Genomic DNA, 27,548 nt, shown 5'->3' with positions numbered 1-27,548 from the left:
TTTAGAAGCAGGAGTGGTGTCCACTTCCTAAACAATATGCCTCTGGAAGCTCTATGAACTTTGATAAGTGATGATAGTTATAGAAAGGCTTCAGGCCTTTTGTTCACAGGGTCGCTATTAATTGTGCTCAACTCGACAACAACAATTGCAAACAGATGAGTAGGGAGCTGTGGTAACCAAGTGTATATAAGGAGTTATCCTGTCAATCCCAGAGACAGACAGTTTGAATTCACTAGCTAGTGTTCTTCAGTAGAAAGATGGATAATGTTCATTCATGCATTTTAGAGCCTCTGAAAACCTACTGGAGACTCAGCTCTGAATAAATTCCAACTCGACATAAATATGTGTGTGTGTGTGTATGTCTGTATTACATTGATAGAAAATATGATGTTTGAAACAATGCTAATGCTTGTTTTTCTTACTGCTCTTTTGGCCCAGCTTTACATGTTATATTATTTTTATTTCTGTTGGCCACCATATTTTAAGTTACTTTTTGGAAAATTAATATCCATCTCAAAAATGCCACCAGATTTCTAAGGAGTTTTGAGAATAATGGGCACGAAGAACATAATGATTGGAGTCAATGATTCTCAACATGATAGACTGTTTGAGGGAAGAAAATCCAATTATTCTCTAATGTTTAAAGGCTTTCAGAACATCATCTAATATTTGGAACTATCAGAAAATGAAATCTTCTCTCCTATGAGTCTTCCTTATCACTGGAGACTTTTAAGCCAGGAAAAGTATCACTTGCCTAATATCACTTGCCAGAGTTGAAATGATGCAAAGTGAGATTACATTATTTTGAGATCTATTCTTACTCTTACCATGTGGGATTGGCAGGAGAATTCCAGAAAATTTATTTAAAGGGAATAGCTGGACTTTGAGGCCTTACACTTTGATGTTGTCATGCTTGATGCCTGAAATGAGAAATTCTGAGGCAGGATAGAAAGAATCATTTATACATCCTCAGGGATGCATGTCACTCTGGCTGTTACTTTGCCAGTAATAATTGTAGTATAAGTACTGATTGTCATTTATCTCTTACTTGAATGTATATGGTAAAACTTTCTTTAGCTAAATTATACGTACTTGGGTATTTATGGTACATTTTCTTCAGATAATTTAACTAGACGCTGTTTGTGCAATTAATGCTTATTGAACAGCAGTTGTGTGATAGGCATGAGCAGTAGATAAATGAGTTAGCCGTTGCTCCTGTTCTTCCTGAAATGTGTAATCTACTATGGGAGACAAGTAAGTAAGTGAATAATTGCAAGACAGTGCATTATGTGTTGCTTCAAGGTAATAGACCATACCAAAACGTGATTAGATCAGAGAACATATCCACTTTATTCTTTCCAGAATCTATTAGGTCTTCAATGAATAGTTGTTAGATACATTAATTAACTGCTAGTAGTTTTCAGTTAAACTTTTCTACAGTGATAAGAGCTTACTAGTTATCATTTTTGTCACCTAGATTTTTATTTTCAAAGTTTGCTGAAATTCTTTAAGACTGACTTAGAGTCTTTATAAAACCCTATATCCTACAATACAAATATATATGAAAACTAGCCTATGAAACAGGGATCTATATTAGTTTGTTCATTGCTGTTGAGTTGGAACTAACTTGTAGCTAACTCCCTATTGTATTTTCAGAGACTATAAATCACAAGGTGGAGTTTTCTCATCTTTCTCCTCCAGGGCAGCTAGTGAATTAGAATCTAGTGAATTTGAACAGCTAGTGAACTTGACTTTGATTTGGCAGCATAGTTCACTACTTACTAGGACACCAAATTTCTCATCTATACTAGGAGATTATATATTCAAAGTACATTAATAAGTGTGTGCTATTATGTCACATTAATATAATATTATGTAATGAGGTAAGTTCCTATTAATTTTCCCGATTCTCTTCATTCCTAACGAGTGTTCTTGAGAGGACTGAAGAGGGACACTTAAAGTTATTCTTTTGTTTCAATAGTATATACAGAGCAAAGAAAGTTAACAGGTGCTGAGGAAGAGTGAGCTTCTGCCTAGAATGGTTTTCATTCTCTGTGCATTTAAATCATGCTCTGAACTCTGTAGTACGACGGACTTCAAAGCGAGCTCAACTTGTGTGTCCAAAAATTTAGCCTGTTCAAATAAGACTAAAAGTAATACATACTTAAGTCTGCCTTTTCCAGCATCTTGGGAAAGAACCAGCTACCTATATTGTAGGATTTCTTGGAAGAACTCCATGTTTTTTTAATCTCTGTGGCTATTTCTTGTATTTACAAAAAAAGAATCCACGCACAAACCCAAAAGTATATGTTGTGAAGCCACATTAACTATACAAAAATCATATGAGTGAAAATAAATTTGTCTATTTCATTTTCTCCTAATAGAACATTAAAATACATTCTGGATGTTGACCTTCTCAGAATTTAACAGTTTATTATTGGGGTTTTTTGTTTGCTTTTCATTGTTTTATATTGTTGAGTCAGAATCAACTCATAGCTGACTCTCCAGCTGGTTTTCAGAGGGAGTAAATGACTTATGTTTTACATATAGAAAGCTGGTGGATTTGAACCACATGCCTTTGGATTGGCAACATGACTCTTAACCACTAAGCCACTTATTGATATTTAGTGATACTATGATCATATTGCATATGATAGAAGTATGATCACTCTACTTTCTCAATTATGGTACTAAATTCTACTTAATTGTTACTTCCTTTTCATAAAAAGTTAGATACACTGGTCTATAAACCTGATTATTTTTCCATCAAATTTGACTATAAGTTATGAAGCCATGCTCATAAAAGAACAATTTTGAAATAAAAATACAGTATTATTTCAGTGTCTTAATTAGAATACCATAGATAATTGTATAATATTTATTGACTATGCCCTTCTAAGTAAATGGAGATTATGAAAGAGATAAAATATAATACAGTGGCCTTATTTCACAGCTTCCTAAGTTTATGCAAATTAATAAATGTTTGATGTCTTTATTTTGCACGTTAATCTATTTTACTGAACTAATGAGGCAAATTAATTAATATAGTGCCATTAATAAAGAAAACACATACACATGGACTTCAGCAATATCTTGTTGGTAAAAGTCTCCTTCCTTCAATGTACTGTTTCTCTAAATGTCATGTCTCCAACATACCTACTGCCATTATCCCAGTGACTGAACCAATCCATCTCATCAAGGGTCTTCCTCTCCTGTGCTGTCCCTCCACCTTCCCAAGCATGACGTCCCTTTCCAAGGACTGGTCCCTCCTTGCAACATATCCAAAGTACATCAGACTACTTTCAAAGTACATTCAGAATTCTTGCCTCCAAGGAACAGCCTGGTCTCATCTTCTCTAGGATGAACCTGTTTGTTCTCCTAGCAGTCCATGGTATATTCAGTACTCTTCTCCAACACCACAGCTCAAAGGCATCAATTCTCCTTCTATCCTCCCTAGTCGTTGTCCAGCTTTAGAATGAATAGCAAGTAATTGCAAAGACTATGGCCTTGATCAGGCACACCTTAGTTTCCAGACTAACATTGTTGCTCCCCAGCCTTTTGGAGAGGTCTCTGACAGCAGCCTTTCCCAATTTGTCTTTTTATTTCCTGGCTTCTTGTACCAAGCGTGTTGGCTGTGGAGCCAAACAAACTAAAGCTGTTTACAATCTTGGTCTCTTCACCATCCATCATGATGCAGCCAACCAGCCCAGTGATGAGAATCTTTGTTTTCTCGATGTTGAGCTTTAATCCATATTGAAGACTGCAGTCCTTGACTTTCTGCAGCAAGCACTTCAGGTCCTCCTCAGTTTCAGCAAGCAGTCTTGTGTCATCTGCATAGTGCAGATTGTTGATGAGTCTTTCTCCAACCCTGATGCCATATTTCTCTTCATAGAGTCCAGCCTCCTGGATAATCTGTTCTGCATATATATTGAAGAGGTACTGAGATAGGACATTACCAACCCCAAAGTGTAAACACTAGCTTCTCCATCAGAGACAGAAGGACAGTCTTCTCTCATGTGATTTACACCCCTGGCGACCTGCTGCATGGTCAGTTATAAGCTGTTTTCTACTTGATGACAAGTAAGAACAACTTTGAACAAGAAAAAAACAAAAACCAATCCCTCCACCAAAAACTTCCTAAAACTTCAAACCTATTACCTGTGAGTCTGATCCTATTCTTAGCCAATGGGTTTCAAAGGTTATAAATCAAATGGGAGGAAATTGTCCATCTTTCTCAAGCAAAATTCTGATGAATTCAAACCACCGGAGGAGTACAGACTTTAGGATTAGCAGTGCAAATCTCTATGGACCATGTCCACAACACTCCCCTTAGTATTAAAGATAGTTGAAATAATATTATAACTTTGAGAAAAGTTCATCACTCTATCAAAACATGAAAAAGGATTTTATTGCCAAATTAACTACTGTGCATTCAGTTATGAAACTAAATCCTGACTTTACATAGCTAATAAGTCATCAGACCTTTCTGGCAGTACCAATAGTTTCAGAGAATAAAAGAATAACAGAAATTTATCTTTATCCATTTTATTGCTAAGAAAACTGTGAAACATTATCATTAAAGATAATACTTATCGTGATTTTCAATAAGATTCCAAAATTAACCAAAATAAGTTTGGTACAAACAAAATTAAATTTGTTTCTTTCCTTATTAAAATGAAAAGTTCACCGTAACTACTCTGCTGACAAAATGAACCAGAAAAATTAAAATATTTTTATTTTAAAACAGCTTGGTTAAGATTTTTTTTTCAAATTTAAAATTATATTTATTTAACAAAGTTTATAATGTCAAATAAAAAAATTTAATTTCACTCATTTTATATTTATTATATATCAACACTCTTGGCACCAGTAGCCAGGAAATTAAAAGATGTATTGCCATGGGAAAGTCTGCTGTTAGGGACCTCTCCAAAGTACTGAAGAGCAATGGTGTCTCTCAGGAGACTAAGGTGCATCTGATACAGGCCATGGTCTTTGCAATCACTTGTTATGCATCAGAGAGTTGGACAATGACTAAGGAGGATAGAAGGAGAATTGATGCTTTTGAGCTGTGGTGCTGGAGAAGAGTATTGACGGTACCATGGACTGCTAAGAAAACAGATTCATCCTGGAAGGGGTTAAACCGGGTGGCTCCTTGGAGACAAGGATTCTAAGGCTCTGTCTAACATACTTTGGACATGCTGTGAGGAGAGACCGGTCCTTGGAGAGGGACATCTTGCTTGGGAGGGTGGAGGGACAGCACAGGAGGGGAAGGCCCTCTATGAGGTGGATTGATTCAGTGATTGGGGTAATCCGAATGGGAATGTGAGAGACAGTGCGATTGGCAGGACAGAACAGAGTTTAGGGTTGCTGTACATAGGGTCACTATGAGTAGCAAGCAACTTGATGGCACATAACAACAACAGTAACAGCAACAATGTATTAATTGTGATTTGTGTATGTAGTAACCGTTTGTATATCATTAAAATTAAGAGTAACAGCTTTTAAATAAAGAATAACAGCTTTATTTTACTTTTATAACCATACTACTCTCTTGGTGCTTTGTGTTTTGTTTTGTTTTATTTCAGATGTTTATAAATTCGAACATCTATTTTTCTGTGATATAAAAGTTTTAGATCTTGGTTTGTTTGGTTTTTTTTTCACCTAGTTCAGAACTCTACGTTTAAATTCCAAGTGCTTTCAACTTCTTCAGTTTACTACTAACATGATAGATATTGTATTTAAGCAATTTTGAAAGCTACTTAGTGTTTTTCGAATCTAAAACTATAATATGTTTTCAAGCTTACTAATATTGGACATTTATTATTTGTATTGTATTACATGACTCCATTTTCTTAGAATAGTTACAAATATACAAGTATATACCAATGAAGTGAGCTCTGGTGGCCTAGTGGTAAGATTTGGGGCTGTAATCCCAAAGTTTGAATCGACCTGCTGTTCCATGGGAGAAGTATGGGCAGTCTCCTCCCATGCAATTACTGCCTCTGAAAACCTGCAGGAGGGTCAGCTAAAAATCAGTTTTGACTCAATGGTACACAACAAGAATTATATTTATATATATATTTATATATAAAAATTATTTTTATATATATAAACTAGGTTGCTCTGTTGGCCTAGTGAGTAGGGAGTTACATTGTAACCCAGAGATGGGCATTTCTAATCCATCAGCTGCTCTGTGAGAGAAGATGGGAAATCTCTGTGATTTACAGCCTCTGTGAACCTGCTGGAGAGTCAGCTAAATGGTAGTGAATTGTTGCTGTGGTATTGTATATATGGATTTATATGTGTATGTGTGAAAGAGAGACTCAACAGCATACAACACCAACATATCTGCTATGGTGTATCTTAAAGTAAAAATAGTACAACTACAGGTAATCCCTGATTTATTAAGTAATCCAGTCATTACAAACTGCTTTTAGGACCATCCAGTTTGTTTTAATTATTTCCTTGTACAGATTATGATTTGTAATATGTGTGATGCTGTAATACATAATTACATCAAGTCATCACTCCCTTATCTATTATTTCCCACCCAAAAAACAAGTGGAGATAATATTTACAAAGACAGTGAAAGTAAAAGGCAATATAATGGAAACAGCAACAACAAAACCAGTATTCTTCTTGAGGTCGAGCCAATCTGTAGTGTTGTTATCCAATCATAACCTTTATACAAGTCAAGGACTGCCTATATTATTCTATTCATTGTATGTTGTGTACCTTCCAGAGACCGTTATTATATTTCAGTAAATATTTACTTGATATTATAGTCTCTTTTTTTCCTTGTACGATCTTTTTACTATACTGATATTTAGAGATACAATATTATCAGTTGAAGAAGTTGGAATTTTAGTGTTACTCTGATAGAAGTTACTCACTGGTTTTCACAGAGATAGTATGGATTTAAATTGATACTATATATATATATAAAATGTCTTTTATGTTCCATTAATCAAAACAGAAAAACTGAGAAAAGAGAATATTGATTAATGCTAAAATAGTAGTGAAAAATATTTATATTTCTTTTGTTCATATAGCTTTATATATCATTAAATATTTGAACTAAAAAGTATATTTTTATTATTGTTTCTTTTTAAACCTTAAGGTTTAAGGAAAATGGTGCTCAATGTAAGCCTTCTTTTCATGGTTCAATCTGTCATTTAACATTGTTATAAAGAACAGTTTGGAAAAATTATTTTGAATTTCCGGTTAGTCCTTTGGAGCTGACCACTCCCACCCTCACCCCACAAGATTCCTGGGTGCTCACTAAACAGCTTTTGACTCATGACTATTTATAGAAGACAGAACTCACTCACTCATTGCCATTTAGTCAGAATCAATTGATAGGTGATTCTCTATTGAATTCCCGAGGCAGGAATTGTATTATATGGCAGGAAATAGTCATCTTTTCCCTGTGGAGCTCCTAGTGGCTTTGAACCACCAGAGCAGCATGACCTTTGGGTTAGTAGCACAACTCTCTAAGGACTACGCCACCAAAATGCCCAAGAAGAGAATGGAGCATAAGAAATTGTACTTAGTTGACTTTTTCTTTTCAAAATTAAGAAATGGCTGTTTGTCTCCCAAACTGATGGTTTTAGATGTAAAACCCCATAAAGACATTGTTTGGAAATGGCTATGCATAAAGAATGGTGAGTTTCTGAAAGTAATTATAACCACAAAGAAATTGAAGATTTTATTTCTACTTGAAATTGCTATTTCTGTTTGATCCCTTGACAAAGCTCTTCCTATTGTGGTTCGCTGTTTGCTCTAGTTACTCCACTGTTAGCCATTCTGAAGCGATTTTCTCATTTATAGCCGTGGTAGATGAACACTCCACCGCTGAACAACAAAATGAAATCTAACTCTGATGAAGACAAGGTTATTTCCCCTAGTCTTTTACTGAACTGAGTACAGAACGGGGCGGGGAGAGGTCAGTATTAATTCACATTATTTATAGCTCAACCATAGCAATTATTCTTTTTTTCTTATTATTTCAGTATAAAGAACGTAACTCCAAAAGTAGGAGACCCTGAAACCCGTAAAGCAATTCGCCGTGCCTTTGATGTGTGGCAGAATGTAACTCCTCTAACCTTTGAAGAAGTTCCCTACAGTGAGTTGGAAAACGGCAAACGTGATGTGGATATAACCATCATTTTTGCATCTGGTTTTCATGGAGACAGTTCTCCTTTTGATGGAGAAGGAGGATTTTTGGCACATGCCTATTTTCCTGGACCAGGAATTGGGGGAGATACTCATTTTGATTCAGATGAGCCATGGACTCTAGGGAATCCAAATCATGATGGTAAGTGCATTCCCTTCCCCCAAATATATGTGCCACTCTTATTTTCACTATCACAGTGACCTGTGATAGACTGTTTGAAAAAGTTGTAGGATCTGAATTATGAATTTACTCTGAAAATGATAAATATAAAGCAGTATGTGTGACTTGTATAAAGTTTTAAAACAGACATTTCAATGAGTTGTGTATTACACTTTTCATGTATTCTTTTGATGAAAGACCAGAACCTTGTACTGTTTCTAGAAATACTCCAAAAAGAACTTTGTTTTCTGTGAATGTCATATCTTTAAAATATTTCATACTTAGTACTTAAGGTAAAGGGCATGCATCAGGAAAATTCTTCACTTTTATCTACTATTATTATGTTACTGTTTTTAGTGGAAATTTAATCTTCAACTTCTGTTGTATGCATTCTGTATCATTCCCTGTATTGGCCTTTCTATTCTAAACAATTTTCTTCCTTTCTCTTTCTCCCCCTCTTCTCTTTTATTCTTCAACCACTAGTTTTACTACCTTTATATTACACATATGCCTCAGGAAACTGTGAACTTTGATAAATGTTGATAGTTGTAGAAGGGCTTCAGGCCTTTTGTTCATAGGGTCACTATGAGTCGTGCTTGACTTGAAGGCAATCAACAACAAAAACACAACAACATATTACACATACTTTACTTGCCCTCAAAATTCGTTTCTTGCAACTCTATAGTGACATCCTCTCAGTATTATAATCCTTATGATTACCTTGGTATGCAAAAATTTAATGTGAAAGTCAATTAAAAAAAACAACCTCAATAACTAAGGAGAATAGTTACTTGATTTAAGAGTTTTTGGTTTTGTTTCTTACCTGATAAACAGTCTATAATTCAACTCTATGTTAAAAAAAATCTAAATATGGTATCTTATCATCAAAGAGCCTATGCAGCCATCTACCTCATTCTTACTAAGACTTACATTTTCTTCTTTGCTATCATAGCATTGTATCAAAATTTCAAACTTACATTGCCTTAATGACAATTAATTACTTAATAAAACTTGCACTTCCTCCTTATTTAGTTAAGCTTGTCATCAAATTATGCTTTTTTTAGCTCATTAAAATATTTGGTTAGCTGGATTAATGTAATAGACTTTTATTTAAGCATACCCAGAGTTTTCAACCTGTTTTGATTAGAATTAAATGGAGTTGAACTTAACGTCAGTTTTCTGAGAGAAGAAAAAAGAATACAAAACTGCTGTACATATTTTCCAAAAGGACAAAATGAAAATATGTGATCTTTTGAATTTTTATTTGGTTTATAATTATTAAGTCTTATATATTGTAATATTAAACTTTCATTTCATCTTTAAGACTTAAATTGGAAGCTGGAAGCAAATATATTAAGAGATTCAAGCATAATCTTTGGAGTCAGGCCGATTTACAACTGAATTCTCTTTAAAAAGCCTATCATGTCATTGGAAGCAGGAGTGGCATCCACTTCCAAAATGGCTTGCCTCTGGAAACTCTATGAACAGTGCTTAGGTCTTTCATTCATAGGGTTGCTATGAGTCTTCTACAACTCGGTGGCACCTAACAAAAACAACATCATGTCATGTGTGTCATCTTGCTGTTTAGTCTTTATTTTAAGGATTAAAAAGAAGTTGTAAACAAGTACTTTCAAAGTCTTACCTACTTTATATTTGTTGTGTACCATCTATTTGTAACTAATCCACAGCTTACCCTCCAGCAGATTTTCAGAGGCAATTAATCACATGGGAGGAGATTGCCCATCCTTCTCCCATGGAACAACTGGCAGATTTTAATTGTATGCCTTCAGGATTACAGCACAGAGTCTTACGATTAGGCCACTAGAGCTCCTCTTATATTTGAATACTTAATCATATATTACATGGCATATTGTTGAACTATAGTAGTGTGATGCATAAATCAGTTTTAAAAAATGTTGGCTTTTTCATTGATATAAAAATCCTAATACATTCTAATGAATTAGTTCAGAATATTTCCAATTTATTATTAAATAATTTCAAATAATGGAAGAGCTGATTACATTCTAAAATACTGAGGAGAAGAATAGCACTTACAGTGGTGGAATACTGCTGATATATGTAAAATTATAATTGCTTCCACTATAAATACTTTCTTCTAAACTTTTTGAAAACAGAAAATTACATTTTACTCTAGTTGTGAACCCAATCATTAAGGCTGCGTTAAATGTGTAATGGCTTTGAAATTGTGATAATTGAGCTTTGCAGGCTGATAAATTTAAAATTACTTTAAAATCCTATAGGTAGAAGACAGTTCCTGCCAAACTGCTTTTATTTTCTCCCAAAATATTAAAATTCTCAATATCAAACACTGAACAGATCTTTTAAGTATATATTCTATTTCCTGGTAGTATTGAGCATTACCTAATATATTTGAAAATATACAAAAGTTTGAAGAAATTACTATGTTATCATTTGGATGAAAATCTTCACTGATTTGAATGTGGTCAATGTGATGGATGCATATGTGGGGTTTTTTTATGACTTTAGAAGTCTTCCAAGGAAAGTATATAGAAAGAATTTTGAAATATTACATAATTAAAAATGTGCAATCAATCAATGACCTTTGGACTGAAAGTACACATCAATATATTTTATTGCCTCTTAGTTTATATTATGGATTTATGTTATCTTTACTCTTAGCCATGTGAATAAAAACCCACAAAACAATTATCTAATATTTGTTTCTTTACTTGGAGGAAAAAAGACTACTTTTTGCCAACCAAATAAAGATATTTTGTTTAGTGAGTGAAGCTAAAGGAAAAGCTCTGCCAAATAATAATGTTTTAGAATTCCAGGATATCAGGGAGATGTTAGTTAACTATTGAAGATGTGATACCATGAAGATTTACTACTTATACTTTACAAAAGAAGACATCCAGGTGACTAACCAACATGTAACAAGATGTGCTAATGTTTTAGCCATTCAAATTCAAGTTCCAGCTTTCTGGTTTCAACTCATAGCTGATACTCTGGTAATTTTCTGAGGCTGTAAATTGCAACGGCAAATTTCCCTTCTTTATCCTACAGCTCTTGTGCCACACCGTCACTGTTTCACTAGCACAATTTTCTATAAACACTCCAACCAGAGTTTCGTCATTAACCCTCCTTAAAAACAATAGCAAAAAGTCTTTGGTGTCAAGTCAAAAGCAACCCAAGTAAAAAACTGACTGTGTGGGTTTCTACTGGCTACAAATCACACAACAGGAGATTGCCAATTTTCTTCACACTTAGCTATTGTTGTTGTTTGTCCTTTGTACCCTATGCACAGGAGCTCTGAAGCCTTTTCTATCCTGAATCTATCTCACTTTCTCTGACACTCCTAACCTCATTAGCCCAGTTACTGTGTCAATCCATCTCCTCCAAGGTCTTCCTCTCTTATGATTTTTATCCACCCTTCTAAGCATGATTTCTTTACCCAAAGACTGATCCCTCTTGGCAATGTACCCAAAAAATGTGAGAGAGCTTCAAAATCCTTACCTCCCAGGAGCAACTTGTTTTAACTCTATCCAGGACAAACCTGTTTGTTCTCTTGGCAGCCCATGGAATGGTCAGAACTCTTCTCCAGCACCAGAACTCAAAGACATCACTACTTTTATGTTATCCCTATTTTTTGTCCAAGTCTCTGGGGCGTAGCAAGTGATTGTGACGACTATGTCTGGATCAGGTACACCATAGTCTCGACTGACACTGTTGTTGTTTGGCACTCTGGTGAGGACCCCTGACACAAGATTTTACCAATGCAATTAATATTTTAATTTCCAAACTGCTGGTGCCAAGAGTGTTGATTGTTGAACCAAGCAAACATGCCTGGCCCACTGTTGGTCTGCACACCCAACCCATGGTCATTCAGTCATTAGTTGTTAGAAAGATTCAAATATTAACTCCAAAAGATAATATCTCACACTGGAAGTAATGAAATTGATCAAAAAATCACGTAGAAATATTGAGATTGTGGAGAAATGGGAATCCTAGTAGATTGCTTTTGAGATTGTAAAATGGTGCAGTCACATGGAAAATAACTTGAATTGCAAATACTATTTGATCCAGCAGTCTCACTTTTATGTATAACCTACAGAAATAAGGATTGTGGAATAAATAGGCATATACATGTCCATATTATCAGAATAACAAAAAATAATGAAAACAGCCTAGTATTCATCCAGGGATAGATAAATAAATTGTAGTATATACATATAATGGAATACTATGGAATGGTAAAGAACAATGATAAATCTACAAAACACTCCATAAAATAGATGACTGTCCAAAACATGCTCGGTAAAAGAAATCAATGACAAAAGGACACTTTATATGACCACTATTATATAAATCAAGAATAAGCTGACATATAGAAAGAAGCATTCTTTGACAGTTGCCAGGGATGGAGAGGGAAAGAGGGAGAATCCATAAATGGATAGATAGTGGACATATGTTAATTTGGGGCAGGGGAGAGGCAATACATAATACAGGGAATAAGGTACTAAGAGATACAAAAATCTAAAGGACAACTTTAGTAAATAATATAACATATACAGTCTTGCAGCAATAACAATAGCAAAATAATCAGTTCTGAGTACATACAAAGGTAGATATGTCTGCTAATTAGGTATAGGAGTTCATACCTGAGTAAATGTGCATACTTATACAGATATGGTTGCATATATTTCAACTTACATATTAGTATATGCGACATGAACATTCATATATGTAATAGAGCACACAGCGAGCACGGTTATAGAATCTTTGTAGGCATAACCAAATACCTTGAGGGACTTAGCTATTAGGCTGATAGATTGAGTATCATAGTCTTATGGGGTTTATAGGTCATTTGGCACATGTTCATAAAAGTAAAAGTCTGCATTCTAGGTTAGTAAGCAGAATCTGTGACCTAAAACTGGCATCTAAAGTGCAGCTATTCATCACATTGCATCTGGAGTAAAGAAGAGTGAAGGAAACCAAAGACTCATGTGAACAACTAAGTCAAAGCACTAATGATCCACATATACCACGTGAATAACAACTTCTACCTTGAGACCAGAACTAGGTGACATCTGGTTTCTTCTAATGATGGTTCTGATGAGGAACACTTAGGGAAGTTTTGGGACAGAGACTGGAGGAACCCTCAAGACTATTGCCCTGAAACACCTTTTAAACTCGGAAATCAAAGACCACTTTCCAAGCAATTGACATAAAAAAAGGAAAAAGCAATAGCATACTTGAAGATTGTGTTTCATAGAACAATTCAAACATGCTAGAACAAAAGGGTAACATCCAAAAGCAAATATGGAAAGGCAGAAAATGATAGGGAAATTATACATATTGACATAAGGAGCTCAGAGTGGAAATGAAAAGATTTCTCCCATATTGTAGGGATTGCAACCAGTGTGAACACTGTGTATGAATTATTGAATATGAAATGAATTATTTGCATAAATTATCACCTAAAGCATAATACACTTTCAAAAAAGCACACATACACACAATGATTTGCTTAATTGAAATTCCAGTTCTTAACCAGAAACAGCAGGGCAGCTATAGTAGTGTCAGGCTGAAGTATTGATCATTTATCAAGAAAACAGCCTCTAACTTTGTTTGTAGTCCTTATGAATGTGGAAAGAATTAAAATATTTGAACCTTTTAGAGCCTAACCATTTCATCATTTTATGTTAGGAATATTCAAGGTAAAATTTTTATGTCTTCATTCATAAACTCCCTCTTTTTAGTCTATCCTCAGCTGCCCCTTGGGTTCTTGACCTGAATTTCTTCCAGTCTCTTATTCATAAGTGTTGAGCTGCTGGAAAACAGTGAAGCTTGGTTACTTAGCAAAAATGTAAATGAAACATCCTCTTGATAAGCACTCAGCTGGTTTCCCACACCATATTGCCCAGCTAATGAAGGCAATTTGAATTCTATCTACCTCAAAAGAGATAAACAGTGTCTTAGGCTGCCAGTAACCCTTAATTCATTCTTATCCACTTTCCTGTCAATGTGCTTATAGCCACAGTACCATTCAAAAAACCAGACCATTAAGTTAATTGTAGAACGATCAACGACAAATGTGTTAAAATAAAAAATTTAAATACAAACACAGACATTCACAGTCTTACTGGAAAAGAATAGGGGGTTGTTTACAATTTTATTCTATTTTCATTATCTGTGCAAGAAACACTTGCAAAGAATTCCAAATAAAAGACCCTAAACTCTGATGTTATTATTGCTGTTTTAAGAGTATGCATCTCTTGACTAAGAGTTGGAAAACATAACTCTAGTGAAATATTAAGATTCATTTAAGCATTATTATGGTACTGTTTTATTGGCTATGAGTTGTGAGTTAAAATAGTATTCCCAATGACAAAAACACACACACACAAACCCTCAACTCTGTCACAGGGATTCTTTCTGATTAGTAAAGTATCAGCTCTAGTAACAGGATTTCAAATTGATAATCTCAAGCAAAAATGGGACCTACCAAATTGATCCTTTAAATTTATAGCAGAATATTATCTAGAGACCTGTTCTATTATACCATGTAGCTGCAATTGTATTAACAGAAAGAATGCACTGAATCCTTTCTGTTTGTTATCAGCAAGGTAATTTTCTAAATAGGAACATGATCAAGAAGAATAAGGCTGTTGTGACAAGCTTTCTAAAACCAGGGACAGAGAAACAATGGTAACATTTTCATCAAGCTGCTTAAATCTATATATGACTCTTTGAAAATATTCATTGAAAAATTATCCGTAATTTCATTTTGCAGATAGATATAGACATATATGATGTCAATAGAGAGAGAGTATATATACTCTGGTGGTCTAGTGGTAAGAAGTTGTACTGACAACACAGAGGAAGGTCCAAACTACCAATTGCTCTTTACTACAATGTGGGCAAACTTCTCCCTCATGGTTTATACCCATCGTTCATAGGGTCGCTAAGAGTCACCTATGACTTGATGGCACTTAACAAAAACATAAGTAAACTATGACAGAAGACGACGTAATGCCTTTGAGTTGTGGTGCTGGAGAAGAGTATTGAGGGTACAATGGACTGCTAGGAAAACAAACAGATTCATCCTGGAAAGGGTTAAACCGGGCAGCTCCTTGGAGGCAAGGATTCTAAGGCTCCGTCTAACATACTTTGGACATGTTGCAAGGAGGGACAGGGCCTTGGAGAGGGACGTCATGCTTGGGAGGGTGGAGGGACAGCACAAGAGGGGAAGGTCCTCTATGAGGTGGATTGATTCACTGACTGGGGTAATTGGGATGGGTGTATCGGAGACAGTGTGATTGGCACAGGACAGAGCAGAGTTTAGGGCTGTTGTAGATAGGGTCGCTATGAGTCGCAAGAGACTCTACGGCACATAACAACAACAACAGTAGTCCCAAGCTTCACTCCATCTCACGTCAGGTCTCTGACTCTTTGCTACTGGCTGCTATGGCTGCTGTTCTGTAGCAAATATCTGACGCCAAAGGCCTCCTGCATTCTCTTGCTCCTTGTTTGCTGAAGGTGAGATTCTCAAATTCAGCTGCTGGATCCACTGAATTCAATGGCTATACTAGCCAATCCCCTTGTGGATACGCTAATGCAGTCTATTTGCACATTCCCATCACATGTAAAAGTCAGTTAATGCATAGGGAAGCTGTTGTATACAATAGTGTAAGAGGTAGGTCCTGTTTCAGTATTTTTGCAAGTGGATGTCCAGTTCTGCCAGAACAATCTGTTAAAGAGCCTGACATTTCCCCATTTAATGAGCTGTATTTCCTTGTCAAAGATCAATTGACTGTAGGTAAGTGGAATGATTTCTGGGTTCTCATTTCTATTCTTTTGGTCTATGTGCCTGTCATTGTACCAAAACCATGCTATTCTGATTACTATAGCAGCATAATAGATTTTGAGATCAGGGAATGCGATGTCTCCTAGTTCATTTTCTTTTTCAGATGGGCTATGCTTATTCTGGGTCTCTTTTCTTTCCAAATAATACTGAAAATTGCCTTCCGCATCTCTTTGAAAAATACATTTGATATCTATTATGATATCTATTTTGGGACTGCCATTGAATATATAACTTGCTTTTGTTAGTAGTTTCATTTTAAACAATGTTGCAACTTTATCTCTATGAACTGGAAATATTTTCCCATTTAATTACGTATTATAACTTCTTTTGTGTCTGAAGTTAGATTTATTACTAAGTATTTCATTTTATGGCTGATTATTGTAAATTACATTGCTTTTCTACCTTCCTTTTTCATGCTTTCTTTGGTGATACAAAGAAGTTCAACTAATTTTTTCTATGTTGATCTTATGGCATAGTGTTAAGGAGTTAAGCTGCAATGCCAAAAACATGTGGTTCAAATCCACCTGCTTCTCCAAGGGAGGATGATGGGCAATCTCCTCCTGAGTGATTCAACTGCCTCTGAAAACCAGTTAGAGGGTCAGCTATGGTTCAATTCCAAATCAACAGTACCTAGCAACAGCAACAACAACAACTCTACTAAATTGGTCTAGTAGGTCTAACAGTTTTAGGGAGCTCTGTTGGGCCTAGTGGTAAGGATTTGTGCTGTGAACTCAAAGTATGAGGTTTGAACCTGCCCGCTGCTCCATGGAGAATGATGATCAATCAATTTCTATTTGATTTATTATTTCATAAAACTCACTGAAGTGTTAGCTCTGATCCAGTCCCAACTCAGTGAAATACAACAGTTATAACAACAGGTCTAGAGGGGGTTTTGTTGTTGATCATTCTTTGAAGTGTTTCTGTGTACACTATCATATTGTCCCAAAAAGAGTGCAGAAATTATCAAACAATATCATTTATATCACATGCAAGCAAGATTCTGCTGAAAATTATCCAAAAACATTTGGAGCAGTATTCAACAGAGAACTGCCAGATGTGCAGGCTGGATTTAGACGAGGTCTTGGTACTAGGGATATTATAGCTAATGTTAGATAGATCTTGGCAGAAAATAAAGAATTCCAGAAGAATGTCTATCTGTGCTTCATTGACTATGCAAAGTCTTTTGACTGTGTGGATCACAACAAGCAGTGGCTGATTCTGATAATAATGGGAATCTCAGAAGTTTTTATTGTGCTAATGAGAAACCTATACTTGGACCAAAAGGCAGTCGTCAGAACAGAGCAAGGAGACACTACATGGTTCAAAATCAAGAAAGGGTCCATCATGGATGTATTCTGTCTCCATACCTTTTCAGTCTGTATGCAGAACAGATCATCAGAGACGCTGGGCTATATGAAGAGGAATGTGGCATCAGGATTGGTGGAAGAGTGAGTCATCAACAGCCTGTGTTATGCAGATGGCACAACCCTGCTTGCTGAAACTGAGGAGGACCTGAAGTGCATGCTGCAGAAGATCAAGGACTGCAGTCTTCAATATGGATTGAAGCTCAACATCAAGAAAACAAAGATTCTCACCACTGGGCCAATTGGCAGCATCAGTGTGGATGATGAAGAGATTGAGATAGTTAACAGTTTTAGTTTACTTGGCTCCACAGTCAACAATCTTGGTAATAGCAGCCAGGAAATCAAGAGATGAATTGCATTGGGAAAGTCAGCTATGAGGAACCTCTCAAGAGTACTGAAGAGCAATGACTTCAGGCTGGAGACTAAGGTGCGCCTGATCTGGGCTATAGTCTTTGCAGTTGCATGCTATACATCAGAGAGCTGTACAGTAAATAGGGATGATAGAATTGATGCCTTTGAGCTGTGGTGCTGGAGAAGAGGGTTGAATATACTATGGACTGCTAGGAGAACAAACAGGTTTGTCCTGGAGAAGATGAAGCTGGAATGCTCCTTGGAGTCAAGGATTCTGAAGCTTTGTCTGACATACTTTGGGCATGTTGCAAGGAGGGTGCTGGTGCTTGGAGAGGGACTTCATGTGTGGCAGAGTGGAGGGGCGGTGCAGGAGAGGAAGACCTTCGATGAGATGGATCGATTCTGTGAGTGGAGTGGTGGGAATGAGTGTGTTTGAGATGGTGAGGTTGGCACAGGATAGAACGGCGTTTAGTGCTCTTGTACATAGGGTCGCTATGAGTCATAAGTGACTCTGTGGCATATAACAACAACAATCATATTGTTTGAATATAGCACTAGTTTTATCACATCTTTGCCAATTTGGATGCCTCTTATTTATTCTCTTGCCTTATTGTCCTAGCTAGGACTTCCAGTGCATTATCAATAGGAGTGGTGTTAGTGGGCGTCCTTACTGGGTTCCTGTTCACAAGGAGCATGTGCTCAGTCTCACTCTACTGAGAGTGATGTTAGATCTTGGTTTTGTGTATGTACTTATCGTTATGCTGAGGGAGTGAATGTAATGTTATGTTCAGTGTTGTGGGGTTTTTTTTTTCTTTTTTTTTAAATTTTATTTTATTAATTTTAATGTACATTTACAGAGATTTTTTTATCTTCATTCATTCATTGTTGTACTTTTTTCCTAACCCCCCACCTCTCCCCAGTTCGTTCCTCTCTTTGAAAATCAAAATATAAACTTCTTCATTGGTATACAATCCCCCCGCCCCAAGTGCACTCTACTATGCAACCTTAATTCTGGATTCCTGTGATAATCATAATATGCTATCATATATCACGTTTAAACTGTTCTCTCCCTCATCTGTTTCAATTCAGCATACATAATCTATCCAATTTTTCTCAGTCTCACCCCAACCCTGATGTCAGTCACTTTGCACAACAGTGGCACCATGCAGTGTTTGTCCTTTTGAGACTGAGATACTTCACTCAGCATAATGTCCTCCAGGGTCACCCATTTTGAATAATATTGAATGAATTCCTTGTTTTTCAAAACCACATAGTATTTCATTGTGTGAATATACCACAGCTTCTCTATCCATTCATTTGCTGATGGACACTTAGGTTGTTTCCAACTCCTAGCTATTGTGAAGAAAGCCACGATGAACATGGGTGTGCATATATCTGCTTGGTTGTCAATTAGGGTCACTTTAGGGTATATTCCCAGTAGTGGAATTGCTGGGTCACATGGTATCTCTATTTGCAACTTTTTGAGAAAGCACCATACCACTTTCCACAGTGGTTGCACCATTTTACACTCCCACCAACAGTGAATAAGGGTTCCAGTTTCTCCACAACCTCTCCAGCATTTGTTGCTTATGTTCAGTGTTTTAATCAGGAAGGGGTGTTGGATTTTGTCAAAGGCCTTTTCTACATCAATTGATAAGACCATGTTTTTGTACTTTACGTTATGTGTGTTGTTTCTTTTGTTAAATTTTTCTTTGATTTTTATGGTTTTATGGGTTTTCTGTTGTTGGGGTTTTTTTTTTAACCCTTGCAAAGAACCAACTCCTGGTCTCATTGATGGTTTATTCTTTAGGACTGTTTTCTGTTTTATTAGTAGATATTTACCTCTGAGGTGAGTTTTTTAAATTTTATTAATCCATGTTATATACAAATTGTTGTTGTTGTTGTTGCTGCTGTTGTGCACCATCGATTTGGAACCGACCTACATTTGATCCTCCAGCCGATTTTCTAAGGCAATCAATTTGCTCAGGAGGAGTTTGCCCATCTGAATCTAAATTAGCTTCTTTATGGATAGAGATATGTGTGTTGTTCACAGTTTGTTTCTTTGATTTAAATATAACTTTTTCAGAACTTCCCTATCACTTGCCAAGAATTACTTTTCTTATTATCTACATAAACATTTTAACTATATTATTAAGTGAAACCTTTTGGATAGTATATTAGAGCAAGAAAACTAAGATTCATTCATTTAAAATTAATTTAGTCTCTCCTGACTTTGCCAAAGAAGGAACTACTGAGACAAAAATACACTTTAATGATGTGTTAATATTTTTTCATTATATAGTAAATCAAGAGTTTTAAACTGCTTACAATACCCTTTTCATCTAATGCAACTCATCATTTGTTGTTGTTGTTATGTGCCATTGATTCACCTGTGACTTATAGGGACCCTATTTACAACAGCCCTAAAACCTGCTCTATCCTGTGCTAATCTCTCTGTCTCTGACACACCCAGCCCAATTACACCAGTCACTGAATCAATCCACCTCATAGAGGGTCTTCCTCCCCTGTCCTGTCCCTCCACCCACCCAAGTATGACATCCTTCTCCAAGGACTGGTCCCTCCTTGTAACATGTCCAAAGTATGTCAGGCAAAGTTTCAGAATCTTTGCCTCCAAGGAGTAGCTTGGTTTCACCACCTCCAGGGTGAGCCTGTTCGTTCTTTTAGCGGTCCATGGTATATCCAATATTCTTCTCCAGCACCACAGCTCAAAGGCATCAGTTTTCCTTCTATCCTCCCTAGTCATTGTCCATCCCTCTGACACATAGCAAGTCATTAATTTAAAGGAACTATTGAAAAAAAATAACCAAAAACTATATTACAGGTTGTTATATTTTTCCAAGTGAAAAATCTCAAGAATATTTTTTTTATATAGTTGGTTTCTCAGGAAAGTGAGAAAATAAAAATTACCTATAATTAGTATTTGCCAGTGTACTAACATAAAAATGCTGACACCATAGACTAAGTACTAAACTATTAACCAAAAAGTTGATGGTTCAGATCCACTGAGAACTCCACAGGAGAAAGATGAGGCAGTCGCTTACTGAAAGATTTATGGCCTTAATAACTTTTGGAAATGCCAGGGGCAATTGTGCTTTGTGCCATAGTGTTTCGGTGAGTTGGAATCCTCTCTACAGCAGAGTTTAGCTACTATTAAACTTCCAGCATAAATCCTTGACCTTAACAGATAAATATGGATCTTAATTTAATAAGGATATTTAAATAAATTTATTCAGTTATATTAATAATTATTTTATCCTTCTTCTTTGACCTTCACATATTGCTTCTTCATGAATTCCTATCTCTGGGAAAAATGACTATCCTACTTAACTCTCAAAGCTTTGTTTTTATATTACCAGTCTACTACAGTTTGCTTTCATGACTCTCTGTCTTTTAAAACTTGTTGTTAAAAAAAACACAACAAAACAAAACTTGTTGTTGTTGTTGTATACCATCCAGTTGGAACTGACCCAAAGCTGACACTTTGTCTTTTCAGAGGCAGTTACTTGCACAGGAGGAGATTGCCAGTCCTTCTCCCACAGAGCAGCTGGTGGATTCAAGCCACATGCCTTCAGGATTGCAGGCAGCTTCTAGCACTAAGCAACCAGAGCTCCCTTGGTGCACAAAACTTGGTGACCACATTTAGTACATTTTCTTGACTGTCTTGTTATTGTTGTTATTATGTGCCATTGAGTCACCTGCAACACATAGCAACCCTATGTACAACAGCCCTATACCCTGCTCTATCCTGTGCCAATCTTACCATCTCTGACACACCTACCCTCACTTATATTAGTCACTGAATCAATCCATCTCACTGAGGGTCTTCCTCTCTTGTGCTGTCCCTCCAATCTCCTAAGCATGACTATCTTATAAACATAATTAATCTCTTTAGCAATAATAAAACAGAAATAGTACTTGAGACCAAACTAAACCTAACGTGAATGTTTTTAAGAATACATTTTCAGGCCAAATAGATCAAAGGATTCTACAATTCCTTATTATATTTAAAGCAAATATTGTGGTAAAATGCTACGTGAATTTTAAGAATTCTTTATACATCCAGCCAGCCTCAGACTGCCAATGTCATAAGGAGCAGAAAGAGATTTTTAAATAAATGTTGGCAAAATTCTTGTTTTAGTGGTAAGGAGCTGCACTGCAATCCCAGAGGCGTGCAGTTCAAATCCACCAACTGCTCTGCAGGAGAAAGATGAGCATCTCCTCCAGCTTGATTGAAGTTAACTCTGTACACTCCTGAAGGGTCATCTACGGGTAGGTTCCGACTCTTCAGTACACAACAACATGTGCTTTAAATAAATCTAACCTAAGTCTCCTGATCTATTTTCAATCCTGCGGACATTCTTTTCCCCAGTTTTTTCCCTCTCAGTTTAGTACTGAGGTGCTGAGATAGTGTTTTGGAGAAGCTCCTCACATCTTTTCTTCAAGTTCAATGATCTATCTATTTCTATTTAGGCTGAAGAATTTATATTCAGAAAGTCTGTATGTATGTAATTTGACTCAATTAGGCCTCAAATAGTATGGCTCAAAACATGCATCAATAATTAAAGTGAACTTTATTTTTCTGAAATAGTTTCAACTTCTTTATTTTCTGTAGCATTACTCTTGGAACTACCACACTTCTCTAATCATGTTGTTCTAGTTATGTGGTAGTAATAGGCTTATTTGTTTGTTTCCCCTACTAGTAATGTTTTTCAGTTGTTTTATGGTCTTTTTTCTTTTGATGTTATGTAAATGTCCCTTTAATGTAATATGCAGAATCTATATTTTTAAAATTTCCATAAATGATGAATTTTATCTAGTGTGAGATATTATACATACTTTCTTTCAAAAATTCCAATTTATACTAATTGATTTTCTGAATTCTCATAGGCAGAAGTTTATTCTTACATCTTTCATTTGATAACAGACTATTACCCAATATATTATGTAGACATTTGAAAAAAATAGAAAAATATTAAATAACTTGTAAAAATTAATTCCATATGTCAGATGGATCCTGGCTGAAAGTAAAGAATACCAGAAGAATGTGTATTTATGCTTTATTGATTATGCAAAGGCATTTGACTATGTAAATCATACATGTTGTGGTCAACATTGAGAAGAATGGGTATCCCAGAGCACTTAATTATGCTCATGCAGAACCTAATGCCTGGACCAGGAGGCTTTTGTGCAAACGGAGCAAGGGAACACTGCATGGTTTAAAATTGAGAAGGGATTACATCAGGGTTGTATCTCTCTCCATGCCTATTTAATCTGTATGCTGAGCAAATGATATGAGAAGCTGAGCTCTATAAAGAGGAATGTGACATCAAGATTAAAAGGAGACTCATCAGGATAATCTGCATTATGCAGATGACACAACCTTGCTTGCTGAAAGTGAGGAGGAATTGAAGCACTTGTTGCGGAAGATCAAGGAATGCAGCCTTCAGTATGGATTATATCTCAATATCAAGTAAACAAAGATTCTTAGATTGGGCCAATAGGTGGTATCATGATGGTTGGAGAAGAGATTGCAACTGTCAACAGCTTCATCTTCCTTGGATCCACAGTTAACACCCTTGGTACCAGCAGTCAGGAAATAAGGAGACATATTACACTAGGAAAATGGAGAGGGAGGGACTTCTCCAAATTATTAAGGAGTAGTGATGTCAGTTTGAGGACTAAGGTGCATCTAAGTCAGGCTCTGATCTTTCTGATCACTTGCTATGCTTCTGAGAGCTCATGCTAGCTCTCATAAAGAACAAGGATGGCAGAAAAAGAATTGATGGCTTTGAGCGACAGTGTTGGAGAAGTGCACTGAATATTCCACGGATGGCCAAGAGAACAAACGGATATGTCTTGGAAAGGGTGCAGCTGAAGTGCTTTTTGGAGGCAGGAATGATGAAGCTTCGCCTCATATAATTTATGCATGTTGCTAGAAGGGCTTATTCCTGAAAAGGGTGGAGGGTTGGGAAAGGAGAGGAAGACCCTCAACTGGCTGGATTGACACAGTGACTGCTGCAATGGACTCTTGTGTGTCAGGAAGTGTGACGATGGCGCAGGATAGAACAGAGTTTAGATCTTTTGGTAATAGGATCACTGTGAGTCGAACTTGACTTGTTGGCACCTAAAAACAACATATGTTTATTAAAGATACTAGAGAGCTTCCAGGAAATTTAAGACTTAAGGTCTGAAGGTCAGTGGGAGGGAACCAGAGAAAGAAAGATAAGCATATAAATTAGGTGATTGTGAGGCATTTGCCAGTTGTGATTGATATTTCAGGTTGTGAACTGCTGCTGTGAGGAAGTGAAGAAAGCTGACTTTGAGGATTATTTTGTGGCTGGTTGGATAAGGAATTCAAATTTGAGATCTTTAAAGAAACCAGTATTGAAGGTCCTGGCAGAGACCCATGAAATAAAACTGTTACACATCATTTTTCTCCCCTCAGACTTTTACCAACTTTATAAACTTATGTAAAACTTACAGCTAAACAAACAAACAAACAAGAAGAGCCACTGAAACACAGAATAGAATTTTTTATTCGGCTTACAGTGTTGAAGACATAAAATTTGGAGTGTGTGATTTATGAAGGAGAATAGAGTCAAGTAGAAGATTTACTCTCCCAGGTAAAACATCTACAAGCTTTATATGAGGAACAGGACCTTATGACTTATGTAACCTGGACTGCATGCAGGGATGTCTCTGAAAAGTTTAGGTTGGTCTTCCCTTATTATAATTATTGAATAAACAGCTAGATATGCTCTGAAAAAATTTCATAATCTTGTTTCTTAGACTTTTTATACCATATGTTTGTTACTCTGAAAATGTACCAACATTAAGAGAATAGAGAATAGAGAATGGAGCTAAAGCAAAGCATCAGTGTATCAATAGACACATGGATGCCAGTGATAGAGATATTGTGATTATCATGTAATTTTAAAATAATTGGGGTGAATATATTGAAGAGATAATCTTAAAATGTGGAGACTTCTATAAACAAATGAAATCTTTTGCAGAGAATCAACCAGAAACACTAGGATTGCAGGGAAAAATAAGAAAAATTAGATTAATATATTTTAGAGTAGCAACAGTAGATGGTGAATCATTTGGAAAATAGATCAATAGGAAATAGCAAAGATGAAGTATAAAGAAATCAGGATTGAAAAAAGAGAGAAAAGAAAATATCTGTGTACATATGCATATAAATGGGGCACAGTTGGAAAAAATATAACATGTGAAATTAGAATACCAGAAGGAAATAAGCAGAGAGACAGTATTTAAAGAGGTAATTAATTACATGTGATTTCCCAGAATAGATGAAAAAACATAAAATTACAAATTCAAGAAGTGTTTTGAACATCAGTTCAATGAAACACAAGGGAAATTATTCAAAAGCATCTTATAGTAGAACTGGAACCTGGAGAGAAAAATCTCAAGTGCATCCAAGGGAATAAAATATTTCCTGTAAAGAGGATAAACAACACTAGTATCTGACTTACTTTAGTAAGCGTTCAAGGTCAGAAGGTAATAGAAGGACATCTTTAAAATATTTAAATATTTAAAATATTTAAAGATGTTCGCTGTAAATCTTAAATTCTACTCCAGGAAAAAATGAATGCAAAATAAAAGCATTCATGAACAAAGAATACCAAAAATAAGTGGGTTGTTTGGGGTTTTTTTTTCTGTTGTGTATAGGTTACTCTGAGTAAGAACTGACTAGAAGGTTCCAAGCGATAGGTCCACATAACAATAAAACATAAAAGAAGCTAGTTGTGAGCTATGTGTTGTAGGTAAGAATGGCCTATTGTTGAGTCGATCATGACTCCTAGTGACTCTATGAACAATAGACCAGAAGTCTTTCTATAACTATCACCGTTTCGCAAAGTTCGTGTTGTTTATGAACTGGATGCCACTCCTGCCCAGACAATCTTAAAAAACAAAATCTGTTTGAGAAATTATAATACCATATAGTCAGACCTTTAGTAAATCTCTGATAATCTTGGGAGTGCTGGTGACCTAGTGGTAAAGAGCTGCACTGCCATCCCAGAGGTTTGTGGTTCGTATCCACCAGCTGCTTCATGAGAAAAGGCTGGACTACATCTTCCCATGCTATTTACTACTTCTGAAGACCCACTGGAGGATCAGCCATGGATCAGTTCCTACTCGATGGTACATAACAGCAACCACAATCTTAGGCGTAGCATGCTAGCACAAAAGGGCAAACTATAGTTTGACAAATATATTTCCGTTTTTATACTGCTTTGATGATGTTGTGTGCTATCCTACTCATAACTGACTCACTAATGAGTTTTAAGAGACTGCAAATTGCACAAGAAGAGATAGCTCATTAATTTTTTCGGTAGAGCAGAAATAAATTCAAACTGCCTGCCTTTGAGTTGACACCTCCTTAGCAGTAGGCCACCAGAACTCCCTACATACTGCATTGTTGTTCTTCTGCACAATCAGGTGGGAACCAACTCATAGCTGCTCCTCTAATGAGTTGTCAGAGACAGTTAATAACACATGGGGGATTACCCTGTGGAGCAGCTAATCGAGCCAAACCATTAGCCTTTGGGTTGACATCCTAACTTCTTACCATTAAGCCACCAAAGCTCCTTATACATTGCTTTATTAAGTGAAAGATTTAAACACAGATTATAAAATTGCTTGCCACTCACTAAACTAAATATTTGCATGATTGTTGGGCAGAAACTTTTGTGTGTATCAACAGACATCTAAAATGATTATTAAAACACTAATTTTCATAGCCCCAAACTAAAAGAATTCCATTGTTTGTGAATAGAATAATACATAAATAATCTGTTAAACCTTTTCATCAAGGGCATACTTATATAATAATGAAAACTAATACACTTTTATATGCAAAGTCAGGATAAATCTCACATGCTTACGTTGAAAAAACTTAGTTACAAAATAGAGTATGTAGTTTGCTTTGTTTAAAGACAAGCAAATTACTCACTAGTGGTAGAAATTTGATAATGTTTACCTTTGGGGATTTATTGACTAGGAATGGGACAGAAATAAGTGGACTAGATTATTGGTAACATTCTATTAAATATCCTAGAGATTATTCACATAGATTTTCCACTTTGTGAAAATTAGTTAAGATTTCTACCTAGAATGTGCATTTGTGTAATAAATATAATTTAGATTAATATAAATTTACTTCCAAATATCTATTTCATCAAATCATTGAGTACTTTGAAACCCACAGATATGGCTGTAGTTCCACTTTGCTTGCAAATTCCTATATATAGTCTTCTGTGCTTACTATCTCTATTACAGTACTTCTTGATTCTTGCAATCTAAATCCACCTTTAACTTGCCAAAAACTGCCATTACCTCTTAAATAAAAATTTCATAAACTTATTTATGTCATCTGTTTCTTGATGCCTGCTTTAAAAAACAAAATAAAACACCAACCCACAATAAGAAAACTACTGTTCACTTCCTGAAATCATCAACTTTTTAAACTCTTTAGTGAACTACTTACTTGTAATCTATTTTATTGCACTAAATCAGGTCATTCTTTTTCATGGTTTTCTTCTTTTGAAGCTCTCTAAATAATGATCTATAGTTCACATTAAAAACTCTGTTTTCTTTCTGT

At 35.8% G+C, this 27,548-nt stretch overlaps 1 protein-coding gene across 1 annotated transcript in view; it reads left to right on the top strand.

Annotated features, from left to right (window-relative positions):
- The window catches only part of MMP16 (matrix metallopeptidase 16 (membrane-inserted)), a 380,069-nt gene that overhangs the window by 209,438 nt on the left and 143,083 nt on the right, over positions 1-27,548 (top strand). The window contains exon 4 of the mRNA XM_006880517.1: positions 8,013-8,317. Coding sequence (XP_006880579.1) covers positions 8,013-8,317 — 305 coding nt within the window. The remainder of the gene's footprint in view (positions 1-8,012; positions 8,318-27,548) is intronic.

The sequence above is a fragment of the Elephantulus edwardii genome, unplaced genomic scaffold, assembly GCF_000299155.1.
Source record: "Elephantulus edwardii isolate Elephantulus edwardi_28Jun2011 unplaced genomic scaffold, EleEdw1.0 scaffold00008, whole genome shotgun sequence".
NCBI lineage: Eukaryota > Metazoa > Chordata > Mammalia > Macroscelidea > Macroscelididae > Elephantulus > Elephantulus edwardii.
Note: the sequence above shows the minus strand (reverse complement) of the source record. Positions and strands in the feature narration are given on the sequence as shown.